Source organism: Dermacentor andersoni, chromosome 9, assembly GCF_023375885.2.
Source record: "Dermacentor andersoni chromosome 9, qqDerAnde1_hic_scaffold, whole genome shotgun sequence".
NCBI classification, from domain to species: Eukaryota; Metazoa; Arthropoda; class Arachnida; order Ixodida; family Ixodidae; genus Dermacentor; species Dermacentor andersoni.
Genome location: NC_092822.1, coordinates 125,031,212 through 125,050,135, shown reverse-complemented (window position 1 = coordinate 125,050,135; position 18,924 = coordinate 125,031,212). Strand labels below are relative to the sequence as shown.

The following is an 18,924-nucleotide window of genomic DNA, read 5'->3' as shown; positions in this document are numbered from 1 at the left end:
TAATAAAGTTACTTGTGCTTAGGCATCAAATGGAAGACTTCTGCTAGAAGCTTTTGGAGGTCCCTTTGCAGTGTTCCTGTGAGATTGCATGTCAGGAGAGTATATCTTTGTATGTTCGAATCCAAATTTTCCACTTGCGCTAAACAATAGACATAAAAACTAAGCTTTGAAAAATAAAATCTTTATTTACACCTCTAAGTAGCATGTTAAAGGGACACTGAACAAAAATATGAAAGAATGAAGGCAGCATTGAAATTCGACTTGGGAAGACATGGCGAAGTTTTTATTGTATCCAACATGCAGTCATAACGTAACATTGTTTTTTTCTCATAGCATCAGTGCATAAATTGACTCTTTGTCGACTCGTTATAAGCGATGTATTGTTATAAGTAGACTGCACTGTAGTATTGTGTGCTCCTCACTTTGCCTTGTCTTTCGTCAGAGGTGTCGCTACTGGTTATTTGTCACTGGCACTGAGATATCTTTTCAAACGCCAAGATGATGTGTGTGTGCAGGTACCTGCAGAGGCCATGTGGGGAGTTGATCCGGAGGATCAAGCTGTACAGTGACTCACTTGCTCGATATGGCAAGTCTCCTTACCTCTACCCACTCTACGGCCTTGGGGAGCTGCCACAGGGCTTCGCCAGGTATGTTCTGTATACCATTTTGTGGTAGACTTGAAAGTTATAACCAAGTCAGATCAGATACAAAAATAGTTTTAGGTCATATTTGTTACAAGCACACAGTCAAACATTGGGATAAGGAACCTCAATTTAACGGAATTCAAGATGTAACAAGTTTTTCATTTCCCAGTCTAGAGATTTGATAGTGATTTTGTGACACGGACGTCCATGTCATCTGTGCCACAGAAGGTGCCTGAATATTTGGGAGGTGATATGATATGGCAGACGGTGGGTACCGTTGCTGCACTGTAGGTTCTGGAGCAGTGCATCCTTCGGTGGGCATTGCCGAGGGAACAATGCGGCGAACGCTTTAGAATTTCGTGCTTCGGTGGTGGTGATGAGCCGGCAGCGTACATTTGCGGCAGCCAGCCACGAACGTCTGAGACATATGAGAGTCGCCCCTTCAGTGACATGCGCAGGGGAAACTGGTTTCATGCGCACTCACCTGATCGCCGGATTCGTACTATCGTCTGCTTGTTTTGGTTTGCATGGTTTGGTCTTCTTTGCGCTTGTTTTTGTATAGTTTGAGAGTGTCTTTTACAGTGACGAGTCTAAATTGAGATGTCCTGATGGAAAGCTTTTGGAGACATTGCACCATTTCCGATTCTGTACGACGAGACGGGCCCTAAATACAGGGACGTGGAGGCGACACCCTACCTCATTCTCCTTGTTTTGCATTAAGAACGAAGAACATAACGTTAGGAACATAACTTTGTGAAGAACGAAGAAGGTAACATTAAGAACATAACTTGCATTAAGAATGAAGGACGAAAAACATAAACACGGTGCAGATCTGTCAGCAGATGAAAGAAAAAACACGGGACCTCTCACACCATCACACAGAGTTAGAGAGGAGGCGAGATTTTCATACTGTCACGTGACTGCTGCAGCAGCTCACTGCCAGTTGGTGTGGCCACTCTGCTGCAGCTGTGTTTTGCTGCGTGCATTTCTCTAGTAGTGTTCATGTGCCTTTACTGGTCATAGTATGTGTTCCTTTAATTTGCGCACTTACACGTGCTGTTGTTGATCACACTGCCAGCACTGAGACGCCTGATAGTTTAAGTAGGTCTCCGCTCTTTCGTTGGCTTTAAACGAATGCCTCCTCGGCTTTGTTGAGTTTTTTTCATCTTACCGCCTTCCTTTTCACTAGCTTTCCCAAAACCCAGGTTTTTCTGCCTCTCAGTACACTTTGCATGTGCGCACATATAATTAAGGAATACGTACTAGACCCCATTAAGTCTCATATACGAGACACTTGTGGCAGGCGAAATAAGGACTGAGATCTCCACAGCACTGTCAGAAACCACTTTGAATGGCTGCCAGCATGCACGTTGGGCGTCTAGGTGCTTGTAGCGTTGGCTGAGATGGCACGTGCATGTCTGTATAATTAAGAAATGCGTACAATGTCAATGTAATAGTGGCCCATTTTCATTTTTTGCATGCTTCACCGCATAACACATCTGTATTGCAGCAAAGATGACCAGATAAGTTCGAATAACCTGGCGTATGCTAATTTTGAGATTGAAATAGCACAAGTTTGGGCCCATGGAAATGTAGGGGCACCAGCTAGGACCTTCGGTTGGAATCAAATTAACTGCATTTGAACTAATGGAACTCTGCTGTATTTTGAGTACCAAGTCACTAATGACACCCTCATCCGTTTCATATGTCGCAGGCAAGGGCTCACATTTCTGGTGAAAAAAATAGTGGGTCACTTATGAAAGATACAGAGTAAAGTCTCATTCGTGGGATTAAAAGATGCACAAAATTATGAAAAAGTGATTTTAGTTGCAGCTGAAATCCAATCTTTCTGGTTTTTCTTCTTTCCCAAATCAACGATCCTCTTCTGGAACGCACGAAATTATGCACAATATGTGTCCTCTCAAATGCCATTTCACTCCTCAGCACTAGAGTTGGGTGAACATTCAATATTTTCGAATATTCGGTAGAATGTTATGCTATTCACTGTTAGCTTCGGTTCAAATTTCAGTATTCAGGATTCTCTAATTACAGTATTTACACGATTAAATCGACCACTTTTCTTAAATTTGAAAATCTGAAGTGGGGGGTGTTGACTTACAATCGAAACCAAAACATGGCACCACCAAAAAAGCGAGACGAACGGGAGCTACAACGTAGTTACAATTTTGTTTGCTCTATGGCCCTACCCGTAGCTTTTCGCTATCCCGCGTGTTTGTTTGCTTTTCGGAAGGGTTTTTCAATGTTTTTGAGAGTTTTACAGTGCATACAACACTCATGGGGGGGGGGGGGTCGATAGTTGATGGAAGCGCCGCTGTTCCGTTCGCGGCGGCACCCTCAGAACGGCGGCGCTTGCGGAGAGTATCGGTAGTTCATGGAAGAGTAGACACCGCTCCAAGGTTTCTCTTTCCCTGTTACGCTTAGCTTTCTCTATAGTTTGACGAAAGGCATTGGTTTGACGCGTTGCACTTGACTGCCGACTACGTGCTACTTCTATGCTTCCTCAATCGTCATGAGTGCTCCAGGCCCACTGATGATTCGGCACTCGTTCATAGCAGCGTTCAAGACGAAACTAGTGCCTTATTGGGAAACTTGGGCCCTCAAGAGGTTACAATTAACCCTTTCAGGGTCCATTTTTTTCACCATATGCGACTGTCCAGGGTCAATATTTTTTTATTGCAGATACCAATTCTTCTGAGGGACCTATTTAGAAAAAAATTACCGTAATTTTTCTAGGGTGACCGTAAAGTGAGAAAAAATATCTTGCGTTGGTATATATGTACTGTTTATTCATGAACAACAATAAAAAAAGGAAATAAACTTATAAGAATTAAAAATTTGATGCGTTGTTTTGCATATAGTTCAAGGCTTGAATATTTTGCAAAAGTAAAATGTTCCTGGTCTTACACTAATATTTACGTCCATAGTGTAATTGAACTGCATAGGTGAGCGCACTCAAGAAAACTGGTTGTGTGCCTGTCCAAAAAGTAAAACATGAGACAAACTTTCGCTAATCTTCATCTATTGCCAACCAGAGGTGATAAGTTTTCGAGTCTCAAAAAATAAAAAAAAAAGGAAAAGCATGCACCTATGCATCCTTCCTATTGCACCCTTGTGAGCACACGGAACAAAACCCAGACCGTCGCTCGCCCGCCCCCGCGCCAATGCGCTAGTGTTAGTATATAGATGTGCCAGAGCAAACTAGCTCTGAAACAAACCATGCAACGAAAAGCGAAAGAGGGAGGTGCGGGAAAAAAATTCCATGTCTTCCCACATAGTGGCAGCACACGCCAAAAAAGAAAGTTCGGAAATTGGCGTGCTTTTTAAACGTACAGACGAGGTCTCAATATACAGCATCGACCATTTTGGACTTGTTCGCAGCGCCGTATATTTACGTCATTGACCCTGAAAGGGTTAAAGAATGGCGACAGCGACGAACACAGTCGATGATCGGCGAAAATTTGTTCTGCCGGTCAAGTGCATCAGCTTTTTACACGAGCCATCGAACATTCCAGTCTAATCGCTGGTGCCCACGTGTCTTCCAGAAAGTTATACACCATTCGCGTCGTGCATACATGCAATCAGATTACACAAGGTTCGGTGACAACAGACAGCGGGTAGAACCATGGATAACATTCCAGAAACTTACGATACATGCAGGTGCGTCCTGCGCTGAGCGATAACATTTGTTAGACAGTGAAAAGCGCTCATCCTGAAAAAGGTAAGTCCGCGGGACAATATCATGGGGGATTTTGTACTGGCGCAAAAAGCCAGTCCGAACTGGTTGTTTATAGTGGAAAGAGTCCGCAGCCCTTTCTGTTAAGCATAGCCACTGGTTTCAGCCTTCATGATCGTGGCGCTCCTGGTTCAGAATCGTCGACTGCATGAGCTCATACTTCCTCGATTCTTGCAAAATTTGCGGCTTCATCTAAAGTGACAGTTTTGTGCTTCGTTTGCACCATCTTCTACAGTTGCCGACCAATAAATCGGACACTGATAATCCGGACGTACTCGGTAATTTGGACAGCTTCGTGGCACCACCAATGGCCCCATAGACTTAATGTGTAAAGACGACCGACATTTCGGGCAGCTGCCAGCCCTGCATTCTATTGTCCAGACTATCTTAGGCTGTAGCATACGCTGACTCTGCCGCCATTTTCTCCTCTGGCAACATTGACGAGACATTGAGTATGGCCTCAGAGATTGCACGCTCAGTTGTAGACTTTGAGGCCTAGCCTTCGTCGCTGCTCTTCGGCTCAGAGATTAAAATGCTTCTACTGATTTTGGAGGCTTTGCCTGAATTGTAAGAATAGGTCAGCATTGCAGTTATCACATCTCATTCCGACATCCCCACAGATGGCCCACTATTGCAATTCTGTTTGTTGAGCTTGCCTTATGGACAGTGTTCTGCTGTGCTGTGCTTATTCGTTTAATTTGCATTCCAGACAGTGCCCTACTAGCTACAAGAAGTCTTTCTCGTGAAGTTATAGAAAGGCTGTCAGTGGTACCAACAGTGCCCTCGCAGTCCGAATGAGCCTGACTCCACAACTGAAGAGGCTGAGCTGCTGCCTACCGCAACAAGCTCAAATGTGCACATCATTGATGGCGTTCTGGGCTGCGATGTTCTGATTTCTGCTGCTGTTACATATGAAGATATTGCAGACGTCGGCAGCATGGTATCGTTGTGTGCCGAACTAAACAATAACAAAATGATTGAGCAAGTTCTCCCACCGTCAAATAGCGACTCCGACTTTGATGATGTGCCGTGTATACTCTGGAGCCTTCAAATACAAATCTGACTGAAGCCTTTGCAGTCCTTGCATCAGTGTACAGCGCAACTCAATACTGGCAGAAATGCAGGCCCACTTGGTTGCATGTAAGTGGAAGTATGTGCAGCAATGCTTCGACCTCGTGGTCCTTGCACAGGGTGCCTTACAACGTAAATAAAGCGATCTTTTTTTTTTTTTTTTTGGATACAGTCGTTTTTCCACACATCCGAGTTTGGACTTGCTTATGTTCCCCATCCAGTCCAAATTATTGGTCGTCAACTGTAGTATTGGGCTGTCTGCTTGCTTCGGAGCTGCTTCCTCAGCGCATTTCCTTGTTCGCTGAGACAGGTTGTAGAAGGCTGTAGGCCACCATGGCGCTTCACTTTTCACGTTTCAAATTTTTTCTCTTACTTGGACAAGTATGGAGTCTAGTCGTACGTGGCGCAGATGGACGCGAAGCTGCTGGCGCCATCTTGTGGCCAGCTGTGCCAACTTTCGATGCTCTCCATGGCTTTTGCAATGTGCACACGGATGGGACATGCAGCGTGGTAATGGTGGCAAATACGAATTCGCATTCGCAAACTCTCCACCCCGTCTCGGCATTGTTCGTTTGAGTGGAACTTAGCAATGCGAATGTCAAGCTCAATTGCATGAAAAATGCTTTGTGGAAAGTAACATTTTTATAGTTATATCCGGCATGCGGTCATAACGTTGTTTTTCTCATAGCCCCAGTGCATAAATTGACTCTGTCAACATGTTGTTACAAGCTATACCTTGTTATAAGTGGACTGTGCTGTAGTATTGTGTGCTCTTCCTTTTGCTTTATCTTTTGCCGGGGATGTCACCACTGGTTCAGCCATGTGTATACACCATAAGCAGGCAATAAATGTTCAGATGATGTGGTGCAGCAGCTGCACTCTATGAGCTTGCCGCGTATGACGGCCGCTCCATCAAATGTTGTGCGAGGACGGAAGCGTTCGAACTAATCACCATGTGGTACAGCACTCTCGCCCTTGCATGTGCGTGCCGGTGAAACACAAGCCTGACTGGCTGCATTTTTATGGAGCGACTGTGCCACAGCACTATTGCAGGCAGCTGCACCGTAGTTAATAAAGCAAGCAGACCTGTTAAAGGGACACCTAAGGGCAAATACTACGTCAGTGTGGATTGTTACAATATCATTCCATAGAAAATCGCAACTGAAGGGGCCACGTTCCTCTGGTGCATTTCAAGTTGCCTGCCATGAGTGAGCCACTGTTTCTGCATTTTCTGCTGCTTGCAGTTTGAGCTCTGCGAGTCAGGAAAACCAGTGTAGCGCTATCGAATTGCAAATGGCAAAGCATCAAGTAGAAACGTAATCTTCTGGCCACTCCCAATCAAGGGTAACATCGATTGAGCTTTTTCTATGAATCAAAGTGGGCAAGTGTCATTTTTTCCACGTTAAATTACAGTGCAGTGATCCTTTTATTATCAGTGGTTTAGTACTAGTGACACTATTATAATGATGTGCCACGGTGTCTTCATCAGAAAATTACTAGAAGAATGTCCTGATAGTGTCACAAATGGAATCCTACATTCACCTGAATACCTCTCCTACTGAAGCTCTGTTCACGGTAATATTGATGCCTTAGACATTCTTGAGCATCAATCTAACACTTAAGCTTGACTATTTGCCTGTAGCGGCCCTTCAAGAAACTAGCAAGAACCGATGCTCTTAAGGGGGGACACGGGTCTTGAGGCGAAAAAATCGCGAAAAAAATCGATTTTTTGAAAATAACATTTTCAGTACCTACAACTACTGTTCCTTTATTTCACCAAGTTTCACATCTTGCGGAAGAGTATTTTGCCCGCAATATCAATTTAAAACATCCCTGTGAACTGAATTCCGCGCAAAAACGACCCTTTTTGTGGCGGCGCGTAGCCCTTTTCCTACGCGCACGATCGCAGCCATCTTGGTCTCGTTGGAAAGAGGAGCCTTTCTTCTTCAATTTCCCGCCAAAAGTGACTCCGTCGGCTCGCCGGTGACGTTAAAATCCGCGAAGAAAAAAAGTCCGAACGTGCGATCCCATTCGTCGACTAGCGCGCATGATCAGAAACGCGTGCTGTGGTTGGCTGCGCGAGGTTCCTGTCGTCTGCTCCATTCCGCAGGCGACGCGACGGCGCGTCTCGTAGGTTTGTGACGAATGCGGAACGATGACCAATCCACCGGAAAAGTTCGCCAGGAGGCACAACTACGGCAAAAAAGAAGCGATCAGCTTATAACTTTCAAATGCGTTCCATTTCTTCAGAGAACCATCGATAATCGTCCGCCACTATCCGCAAGTGATGTCATAGCCGCGAACGATGCCGAAGTAGGCTTAGCTAGCTCGCCTACGAGTGACCGGACAGCGGCCGCGTTCGGCGTGACACTGCAATGTTGCAGCGTGTTGATTTGCTGCAGAGGGAGATGAATGCTCAAAAAACTTCAAGTTCTTGCGTCAACGCCAGCGTCAAAGCGGAAGTTGGATTTGCTCACTCGCGCCGACGGCACTGCAGCCCCACCAGTCGACGCTATCATCAGTAGGACCCCATGAACGCACTAATAGTTTCTCAAGCACAAGGTGTGCGGCGGTAACGTCGCAGTAGGCAAAAGCGAACGGGAATATGGCCTCGCCATAAAGATCGTTATCACGTGAGCGTGCTGCGGCGATATCGCGTCGGCGTGGAGCTCGACCCGCGTGAACGGTAACCATGCCGCGCGCGCGATGCAAGCCACTGGGAATCGGCGCTAAACGATGTTTTTGGCACATTTGGGTGGCCGCGGTCAGAGCGACTACGTTCCTGGTGGCTTTTAGCCACTTTCACTGCAAAGTAGTGCAAAATTATTTCTGCACTTTTCGTTAAAAGTGCATGTACTTCTTTTTTTCTCGTTTTCCCAAAACACCGATTTTTTACTTGCTGATTTGTACTGATTTGCAGCAGCGATATCTGTGCCTTCAAGGCAGATAGAGCCATAGTTTTTGTTGTGGTTTATTTGTAGCTGAGTGTGCAAAGTACACAATGGTAGGAACAGATATTTGAATTTATGCTTTAAACTTTTTCAGTTCTGCTTTAGATCAGACAGTAGGGAACTCACATTTGGAACTGTGGATACTGAATTGCTATAGAGTTACTAATATTAGTTATATCAAAAAGGTACTCCTACCATTGTGTTTCCTATGTTTTCTAGTACTAGGCATGTGGCAATATGAATATTTGTAGTGTGGGTAGTATTCTCTTGTTTCTGCAAATGAACAATGAATCTCATTTATCTTTAGAAGTAATTGGCCTATGGTAAAAATAATTACACATTTGAGATCATCACAAGAATCTTAATAGGGTTCCAAAGTTTCATTAATATTGATGAAAAAATGAATATTATATCAATAGCAGTGTCCCCCCTGAAAAGGACTGTTGTCCCGTTGTTAGTGTGGAGAGAAAGCGAATGTCCTCGGCAGCTTTTCAAGCAGCTGCAAAGCGGAGGCAGCGAGGAAATCCCCATCCAGATTATTCCCCTAGAGCCTTCTGAGCCATTGGCTATGACAATTTCATGCATCCAGGGTAATGAAATGCTTTTTTCACATGGTGGCTAGTTTTTTCCACTTTTCTCAATATGCTTTTTTTGGTAATTAGCAATTTTGCGGGAGGCATAGTTACTTGCCTAATCATCCAAATTTAATAATTTTTGCTTTATCTGATAGCTAGGCTCCCAGGGAGTGCAGTAAGTCTATAATACCACATTTCTGCACCTTGAAACATATTGAAACTTCGAGGAAAGTAAAAAAATATATATATCGCATGTGAAGTTACAACTTCTAACTTTTGTAACTTTGGATAGAACAGAGGTAGAAACATGAGACAATGCTTACTGCACTCCTTGAACATTCAGGAATACTCTCACATAACTTTTACATTTCTTACTGGAAAAAAATTTCTGCCAGTCATCCCGAAACATTGGAACAGGAAAAATTGTATAAAATATTTGTCTCGTTATATAGAGAAAAACTAATTACATATTTGCATCAAGCACATTAAATTACATATTACCTACAAATTTCATTCCTATAGCAGCAATATCAATAATGGTATTGCTCAAGGCCCAGGTCCCCCCTTAAGGGACCTTATCCCGTAATTATGCTTAATTTTTCTTTTCGTTTTGCTTTGCCCTTCCTGCAGTAGTAGCCATTGCGATTGGCAGCATGTAATCAACAAATAAACAAACTAAAAATCTTATGGAAGGAAAGTGACAACCTGAATTGCGGCAACTTAGTTACGGCTGCTGTGCAGTGTTGAAAATTTTGGTTGCCATTTTGCGTTCGTTCAACAGAAGTCTTATAGGTCGCTTTTGTCACATAACAGCCAGGTTTTGTGGATGTCGTGGGTAAGTGCAAGCAGCTGTGAAAAATTGGTCAGGGACTTCTATGCAAAATTTATTGCAGGGGCAGTGCACTCACCGAAAACACTTATTTCCAGTTAATGCTCCTTTGTTTTAAATTAAGGGAAGTGTGGATTAAGTTTTAATAACAAGCCTCGTTTGTCAATATCTGAGGGTTCAATATATTTAATTACTTGATATTCAAAGGTAAGTGCTAAGTACAGTAAAACCTCGTTAAACCGCACCCGCTTAAACAGTAGTTTCCTTTTAAAAGTAGTAGTCAAATCCCCGACTCAGCGGCCATTGAACATAATGTGTTTCGTATCCGCATAAACCGTACCAGCTTATTGCGTACGCATCGGTTAAAACGTAGAGTTTCAACTTTTCGTCGCGCAAACACGGCGCTGCGCCGTCTCCATCGGGCGGACCGGCAGAACAACACGCCTCAGAGATCGGAACAACGGCCTCCAAGCGCCCTGTGCGTTTGCGCGTGAAGCCACATCAACATCATCATTTCGACGCGGTGCCAGAGAGCGTTATGGCGTCGTGCAAGCGAGGACTTGGATGGTTCCGAAGCTTGCATAAAAAAGACACCGGGTGCTCAGCATAGAAGAAAATTAGACATCGTCCGTGCTATCGAACGTGACACGAAGAAGTCGGCGCTGACACGCAACAGGGATCTGCTGTTGACTACAGTGGCATTTGGAATGCGAAGAAGTTGCTCGGCAGCGCTGCTGCGACCGCGAAGATATGTCGGCTACGAGGTTCGACTTTTCGCCATCGTTGCCTGTGTTGCCGAAATGTCGACTAGCGACAGTGACGAGGACGACACGGAAAGCGATATCACGGGCGATTCAGGCCCGACAGTGGCATAAGCTGCGCGTTACGTCAGCCTCATGAATGCAATCGTCACTACGACAATAGGGGTGCGATAACGTAACTCTATTCCAAATGAAAATTATTCCAAACTCCGGCACCTGGCAATGAAAAAGGCGCCCCCGGGACTTCTGCAGCACTACCTGCGCACATGCACGGTGAATACGTAACGCCAACGAGGAATCTGCCATGCGACTGTTTGCCGAGAAGAGGGGGCTGGCTGAAAAGCTGGCACGCAGCTTCAGTAAGTTTGAGGCCGCTGTCGTCATCGGGCTAGGCCACCGCGGCATCAAACGAAAATAACGCTTTTGTCGCGCGAAGTGAATAAATACTGTGTGAAGAAGACGCGCCTCGCGGCACAGACACATCGCCAACGCGCGGCTCGGCTCCGCTCGCGCTGTTGATTACTGTCGCCTTTTTTGGACAGTGCTTCGGGCTGTCTCGCCGTTCCCGGTCGCTGCGCTTTTGCCTTAGGAGCAGTCAATAAACCTCTTCTCAATTGGTGGAGGTGCGGGGTATCGATCCCCGTCGCTTGTAACCCTGGAGCTGCGATCAAGAACGCTATCGCCCGCCATGACCGACAGCTCATCTCAAACGGCGCCGACGCCACAGTCCGTCACTTGCACCGGCGTTGCACGACAACGCGACCCCAAGATCTTCAGCGGTGCAGACGACGAAGACGTAGAAGACTGGTTGGCGTCATATGAACGGGTGAGCGCGCACAACAAGTGGGATGATCCAGCGAAGTTAACCCACGTCATCTTTTATCTGGCTGGTGTTGCCCAACTCTGGTTTCACAACCACGAAAGTGACTTACCCACATGGTCAATCTTCAAGACAACCTTTACAGAAGTGTTCGGCCGACCCGCTGTTCGCAAACTGCGCGCTGAACAACGCTTGCGCGCCCGAGCACAGCAGACGGCAGAAACATTCACGAGCTACATTGAAGACGTCGTGGACCTCTGTAAACGAGTCAACGCGGCAATGCCCGAAGCTGAGCGAATTCACCATATACTGAAGGGCATCGATGACGGCGCTTTCCAGATGCTTCTAGCCAGGAATCCGCGCACTGTGTCCGAAGTCGTCAGCCTATGCCAAAGTTATGATGAATTACGGAAGCAACGCGCTTCGACTCGGCGTGCTCTGGGCAGCGACGACTTGGTGGCAAGCCTTGACAGCATGTACGACCCATGCTCATTACTTCAACGGGTCAAGGACTTCGTGCGTGAGGAAGTTGCCCGCCAACTTTCTTTAGTCCCCTTCACTCAGGAGCCCACCTCCCGTCTTCCAAACACGCTCCGCACTCTCATCTCCGAAGAGGTCGCTCAAGTTATCCCGTCCGCACACCATCAGCCGCCTGCAGCCACGAATCTCAACTCTGCTCTGGCAGTGCAGCCTGTCGCGACTCCTCCCACCTATGCGCAGCCAGTCCTGCCTGTGGCTGCGCCTCTTACGTACGCGCAGGCAGTACGAAGGCCTCCGCCTGCGTCTTTCGCAACCCATTCCCAACCGGTGCCACCGGAAGCCCATGCTGCATCTTGGACCGCACCGAGAGCTAATCGTTGGAGGACGCCTGATAATCGTCCCATCTGCTATTCTTGCTGCACTCCTGGACACGTCGCCCGATATTGCCGACGTCGGCCTCAAGCGTTCGGCGACGCCTCTCGGCCCTTCCAGTACGGCAGCCAGCCCTTTCGCCAATACGCCACTCCTTCCCACCAACCGTATGCTTGTGCTGACCTTCCAGAATTTCCTTCGCGTCGCTCGCCATCCCCTCGCCGACGCTCGCTCTCCCCAATGCGTCGGCGACCCGCACCACCTGACCAGGAAAACTGAACGTCGCAGTTCACGAGGCAAGAACTGCGCCCCATTCGAACTGTCTAAGTCCTCGCGCCTGTCCTGCTAACGTGGTCGAAATTAGTGTAGAAGGTGTTCCTGCATTCGCTCTTGTGGATACCGGCGCAGCCGTTTCTGTGATAGCCGCCAAACTGTGCAGTTCGCTGCGCAAGGTGACCACGCCGCTTTCTGGACTGTCGCTTCGTACGGCAAGCGCTCAGCACGTCACTCCGCACGCAGCCTGTACTGTACGTGTGCTTATTCACGGCATTGTTTACATAGTCGAGTGCATTGTTCTTCCCACCTGCTTGCATGACGTCATCCTCGGATGGGACTTCTTATCCCGTCATAAAGCCGTGATCGACTGCGCACGCGCCGAAGTTGAATTTTCCCCTTGTGACGCACCCTTGCACGAAGATTGTGACCGCCCTTCTAAACTTACCGTGTGTGAGGACACAGATATTCCACCTGGCTCCTTGGCTCTCGTACCCGTCTCTTGCGATGCCATCACTGATGCAACGGTCCTCTTCACACCTTCCGACGTCTTCATGAGCCGTAAATCTCTCAGACTACCCTTCGCAACACTTGACATGGCTGGCGGCTGTAGCAATATATACTTCTGCAATCCCCTCTGTGCGCCTATTACATTGCTCGTTGGTGAATGCCTTGGCGTCGTGGAACTCCTCGACTCTTCGTCTTTGGTTGACGTCCCCGCAGACTCTTTTGATGTCGACTCCGGGCAGTCGTCTTCGATTTCCGCGCTTGAAGAGACGTCCAAGGATGCATTCTCGAGTGCCATCGCCGATACCCTCACACCTGCCGAACGAGCTGCCCTCCTTGATCTCCTGCACCACTTCAGAAGTTCATTCGACGTTTCACAACCTCACTTGGGCCGCACGTCGGAAGTGCAGCACTACATTGACACCGGTTCACATCAGCCGTTACGTCAACGACCCTACCGCGTCTCGGCCGAAGAGCGTCGCGTCATTACCACCCAAGTCGAAGATATGCTGCGCCGTGACGTTATTCAACCTTCGCACAGTCCCTGGGCATCGCCTGTCGTTCTCGTTCGCAAGAAGGACGGGTCTATTCGCTTTTGCGTCGACTACCGTCGGCTAAATAAGGTAACGCGCAAGGACGTCTATCCTTTGCCGCGCATCGACGACGCCCTCGACAGTCTTCAGGGAGCAGAATTCTTCTCGTCCCTTGACTTGCGTTCGGGGTACTGGCAGGTACCGATGGCTGCAGCCGATCGCCAGAAAACCGCATTCATTACGCCTGACGGCTTATATGAATTTAACGTAATGCCGTTCGGGCTTTGTAACGCCCCTGCCACCTTTGAACGACTCATGGACAACACGCTGCGTGGCCTCAAGTGGTCCATATGTCTGTGTTACCTCGACGATGTCGTGGTTTTCTCGCCTGATTTTCCGACTCACCTGCTCCGCCTCAGACTTGTTTTGACCTGTCTAACGAACGCTGGCCTCCAACTCAACCTCAAGAAGTGCCGCTTCGCCGCGCGAGAGCTCACCATTTTAGGCCACGTTGTGTCCAAGCACGGCGTTCTACCCGATCCTGCAAAACTTCGAGCAGTCGCTGAGTTTCCGAAGCCTCAGACCATCAAAGAACTTCGGAGCTTTGTGGGCCTATGCTCATATTTCCGGCGCTTTGTTCGGAATTTCGCATCGATCATGGCGCCATTGACTCAGCTTCTGCGCGGTGACACCACCCTCTCCTCCTGGTCCCCTGCATGTGACTCCGCCTTCGCTACGCTGCGTCGTCTTCTCACCTCCCCACCTATTCTTCGCCATTTCGACCCGTCGGCTGCAACTGAGGTACACACAGATGCCAGCGGGGTCGGTCTCGGCGCCGTCCTCGCCCAACGAAAGCCAGGCTACCCCGAATACGTAGTCGCCTATGCGAGTCGCACGCTGACGAAGCCTGAGGCCAATTACAGCGTGACCGAAAAAGAGTGCTTGGCCTTAGTATGGGCACTTGGCAAGTTCCGACCATACCTGTACGGGCGCCCATTCAACTTGGTCACAGATCACCACGCGCTTTGTTGGCTTGCCAACTTGAAAGATCCCACTGGCCGCCTAGCCCGTTGGGCATTACGCATCCAGGAGTACGATATTCGCGTCGTATACCGCAGTGGGCGAACACACTCCGACGCCGACGCCCTGTCTCGTTCACCTTTACCTCCAGACTCGGCCTGCGGAACAACTTCCGCAAACTCCATCGCATCTCTCGACATGGACTCCTTTGCCACCGCACAACGTCGTGACCCGTGGATCGCTTCTCTTTTCGACTATGTTTCTGGATCATCGACCATCCCTGTATCCCGAACCCTCCGACGCCAAGCAGTTCATTTTGCCATTCGTGACCAGCTGCTCCACCGACGCAATTACTCTCCTGAAGGCCGTCGGTGGCTTCTGGTGATTCCCCGCAGCTTAAGGTCACAAATATGTGCCGCTTTCCACGACGATCCACAGTGTGGCCACGCCGGAGTCTTCAAGACGTACGAACGAATTCGCCACCGCTACTACTGGCGCGGCATGTACAATTTTGTACAAAAGTTTGTTCGGTGCTGTCTTGACTGTCAACGCCGCAAATCGCCGCCTTTACGCCCGTCTGGTGCCTTGCAGCCGCTCCCGTGCCCTGCCACACCCTTCGATCGCGTCGGCATCGACCTATACGGCCCGCTTCCTATGACGCCAGACGGCAATCGGTGGATCGTAGTTGCTGTTGACCACTTGACACGCTACGCCGAAACTGCTGCTTTACCAAGTGCTATGGCACGGGATGTAGCCTTTTTCGTTCTACATCGCTTCGTGCTTCGACACGGCGCACCTCGAGAACTCCTCAGCGATCGAGGTCGCGCCTTCCTCTCCGAAGTCGTCAAAAGTTTGCTCTCGGAATGCCGTATTATTCATCGGACAAGCACGGCATACCATCCCCAGACTAACGGACTCACAGAGCGATTTAACCGCACACTTGGTGACATGCTGTCGATGTACGTGGCATCTGATCATGGTAACTGGGACCGCATCCTTCCATGTTTTTTCCCCTTTCATCGCACTCTCTCTGAGTTCCGTTTTCGACAGGTAAGTGGGCGATCTCTTGCTATTCGGTTAAACAGTACTACCGTTTAGTACGTACCTTTCCCGAGCTCCGGCCAACTACGGTTTAACGAGGTTTCACTTGTATGTGTACAAGTTGATATTCTTGACATTGAAGACAATGACAACATAGCCTGGAAGCTTAGCTATGTGTCGCTGCCTCATTTTATGTATGCAAAGTGTTGCGCACTGTTCTGTGAATGGTACTGGTATATGATGTGTGGTGTATTTGCGCTACTGATTGCAAGTTCCTGGATTTAATTTCCGGCTGCTGTATGGGAATGCTCAAGTACCATGTCTTGCTGTGCACAATAAAGAGCACTATCTTGTGTCAGAATACAGAGAGCATCATCTTGATGTAGAAATACAGAAGTACAAGCACACCGAATGTGAAACTTGCACTTGCCTGGCCTCCAACTTTAAATAAATGGTATAAAAGCATTCCCACATGACTTTCTGAGTCATATCACGCACATTTTGCTCCCCAGTGGCCATTTCTGTTTAGCAGCAGTTGATCAGCTGCAAGTTCTGGCATCAGCTGGGTGGGAAAATGAGTGTGCAAGCAAGTGCATTATGCAGCCTCTGTTGTTAAGCCTATGGTGGTGAGATCTCTGAAGTAGCATGCATGTGTGTCGGAGCAAGAGATGATCGACATGAGGAATCGGTTAGCGAGTGACGAACTTGCCCTGTGTGCAGGCTGAGTGCCATCTATGGGGGCACGTACATGCTGGACAAGCCCATAGACGAGATTGTGCTGGACGGTGGTCGAGTGGTGGGCGTGCGGTCGGGCAGCGAGACTGCACGCTGCAAGCAAGTCTACTGTGACCCCTCCTACGTGCCAGACAGGGTGGAAAAGGTAGGCATTTGTTCTGGCTAAATTGGACGTGGTTACAAGCTGAGTGGGTTTGGGCCATAGTTTCACACCACCATAACTAGAGGGAAAGCTGGCGCTGCAATCGTTCAACTGTCATGGGAAAGAGGGGAAGTACAAGCTATGGATTGGTATTCTGTCGATTGGCGAACTAGTCTACAGGTACTTTTTTTCTGCAGTTTTGGGTTTGTTCCAAGTGCAATTGCTATATATACAACCCACAGTGGGGAAGTGCGCCGCAAAGCCTTCGTTCTGTTGCTCGAAGTTGGCGATAGCATGCTGGGCCAATGTTTGTGTCACGGTGTGGTGATGAAGCCCTACGAGAAAGTGACAGCATCGTAAACGTTCAAAGAACGTCTTTTGACCATTTTAACTTTGGGTTTAAGGGGGAAAGTGGGTATTCTGACCTTCATTAAGACCCCCTTTACCAAATTTACTGAAACTGCACAGCCTTGTTCAGCTTTTTATGCTGATTCCAAATATACAATCGTTTTTAAAATATGCCAATTAGTTTTAAAGATAACTAAGATTAATTAGCATTGTTTCTGGAAACAATGGAGCAAGAACTAATCATGAAAGTCTTGCTTTAGGCACATAGCTGGATACTGGGAACCATAAGCTTCACACTAGTAGGAATAGCTTTTTGGTAAAACAATTATTAACAATTATACAACACATGAAAGCTTTCTATTCAAAATGGGTTAAGTGGTTGTTTATGTACGGACAATAAAAATAAATACTAAAACTGAGATATAAAAATCTGGTGCTACCAGTGTGTGCATTATTCATGTAGGTCAGTACTGCAACTAAAATTACAATTCTAGGTGCCCCAGTTACTACGAAATCGCTCCCGGAAGGATGCAAATATTCAAAAATTCATGTGAAAAAAAAAAAGACTGACTAGCTCATTTTTATTCAAATATAACAAAAACTATTGAGATATCCCATATCTAAATGGTTAGTAGCCACCGGGGATGTAATCTGTCTGTCTACAGCTACCCAAATGGTGTTTTTTGAAGGCTTGTCGCAGATTTTCTGCAGATGCACGCTTGCGGGCTGATGCTTCTGCTTGCTGGTCATCTTTCTCGGCCACTCTCGCGCTGCTCAGTAGCCCCGGGTTCAAATGAAGCTCCTGGAGTATGGCAGATGCTCTCGTTCCCCGAATTAAATTTCATTACTGCCCTAGCCACAGCAGCTTCAACAGCAAAAAGCGATGCATGCTGTTCCTTGTGCCAATGCCCAAATCATGAAATGCAAGCATTCGTTATTGTTTTGCGTCATGCTCCGCTGGCACCTTTGAAGCAATTTTTCTTCTGAGAGGTGCTCATACACTGGTAGAAGAGCTTGACAAACATGGACAGGCAAATTATATCGATGCTTTGGGTTGGGCTCATTTTTTCCTTGCCCAGCTTTCTGATGGCACCAAGAGACTGGACCAGATGGGCAAAGACTGTGGTTTGAAACCTTGTCGTTTAACATGATGTGGTGGTATGTTGTCATCATAGCCTACACATCCCCTTTGTTGGATTTTAATGCCCATCCATAGTAGGCACTGAGTTTGGTGATCAGGTCACCCGTCAATTTTCCCTTGCCACCAAGTGTTTCAGAAGCACAGCACTTGTGTTTGGCAATGAGAGTGCGTAAAGCAGTCCCCATCCTTTTTGGACCTGATTCAAGCAATCTCCCTTCTCGACTGGCACAAAGCTGTACACTTTGGCTTGCCTGAGAGCAAGAAATGCGCGACTATCACCATCTGAGAGTTCTGTGGTGTACCGCTGTTGGTGCAGCTGAACTGACCTATGGAACAGTATAAATGCCGCTTCAACTTCCATCCCCGCTGCTCTTTTTTTTTTTTTTTTTTTTTTTTCAGTATTATATTGGCACATATAGCTTGCCTTCCAATGTTCGTAGTCCGGGTCACCAAGTTTCGGGCCGCGCACACACCCAACACAGAAGTTTCTCAGGACAACGTAGTCGAGCAGAAGTCCGGAGAACAGTTCGATGACTGTGCCGACCCCGATGTGCGACGAATGGCTGCGCGTCATCCATGAGCCATCGTAAGATACCGCTATATTCCTGGAGTTCGCAAGTTTCAAGTCATTATACAATGACTTCACTGATAGCGCACACGCGCCCATCAGCTTCTGGGCAGCCGACGCCGGCACCAGCTTCTGCTCGAAATAGCCTTGCCACGTTTTGTTATGAAAGCCACGGTGCGAGATATTCATTGCAGCAAAGACGCTGTTCATTGCTGTTTGTCGATTTTCAGTGCTAATCATCGCACAAGCGGCAAGAATGTTTACTACGAATGGGTTGACTGTCTTGCTGTTTATCACGCGCGGCGCGCTCCATTCGGAAACAACACCGCCGCTGTTTTCACAAATGGTGAGAAGCTTGA

At 47.6% G+C, this 18,924-nt stretch overlaps 1 protein-coding gene across 1 annotated transcript in view; it reads left to right on the top strand.

Annotated features, from left to right (window-relative positions):
• Positions 1 to 18,924, top strand: part of Gdi (GDP dissociation inhibitor) — a 107,613-nt gene that overhangs the window by 46,158 nt on the left and 42,531 nt on the right. The window contains exons 3-4 of the mRNA XM_050177240.3: positions 516 to 647; positions 16,352 to 16,511. Coding sequence (XP_050033197.1) covers positions 516 to 647; positions 16,352 to 16,511 — 292 coding nt within the window. The remainder of the gene's footprint in view (positions 1 to 515; positions 648 to 16,351; positions 16,512 to 18,924) is intronic.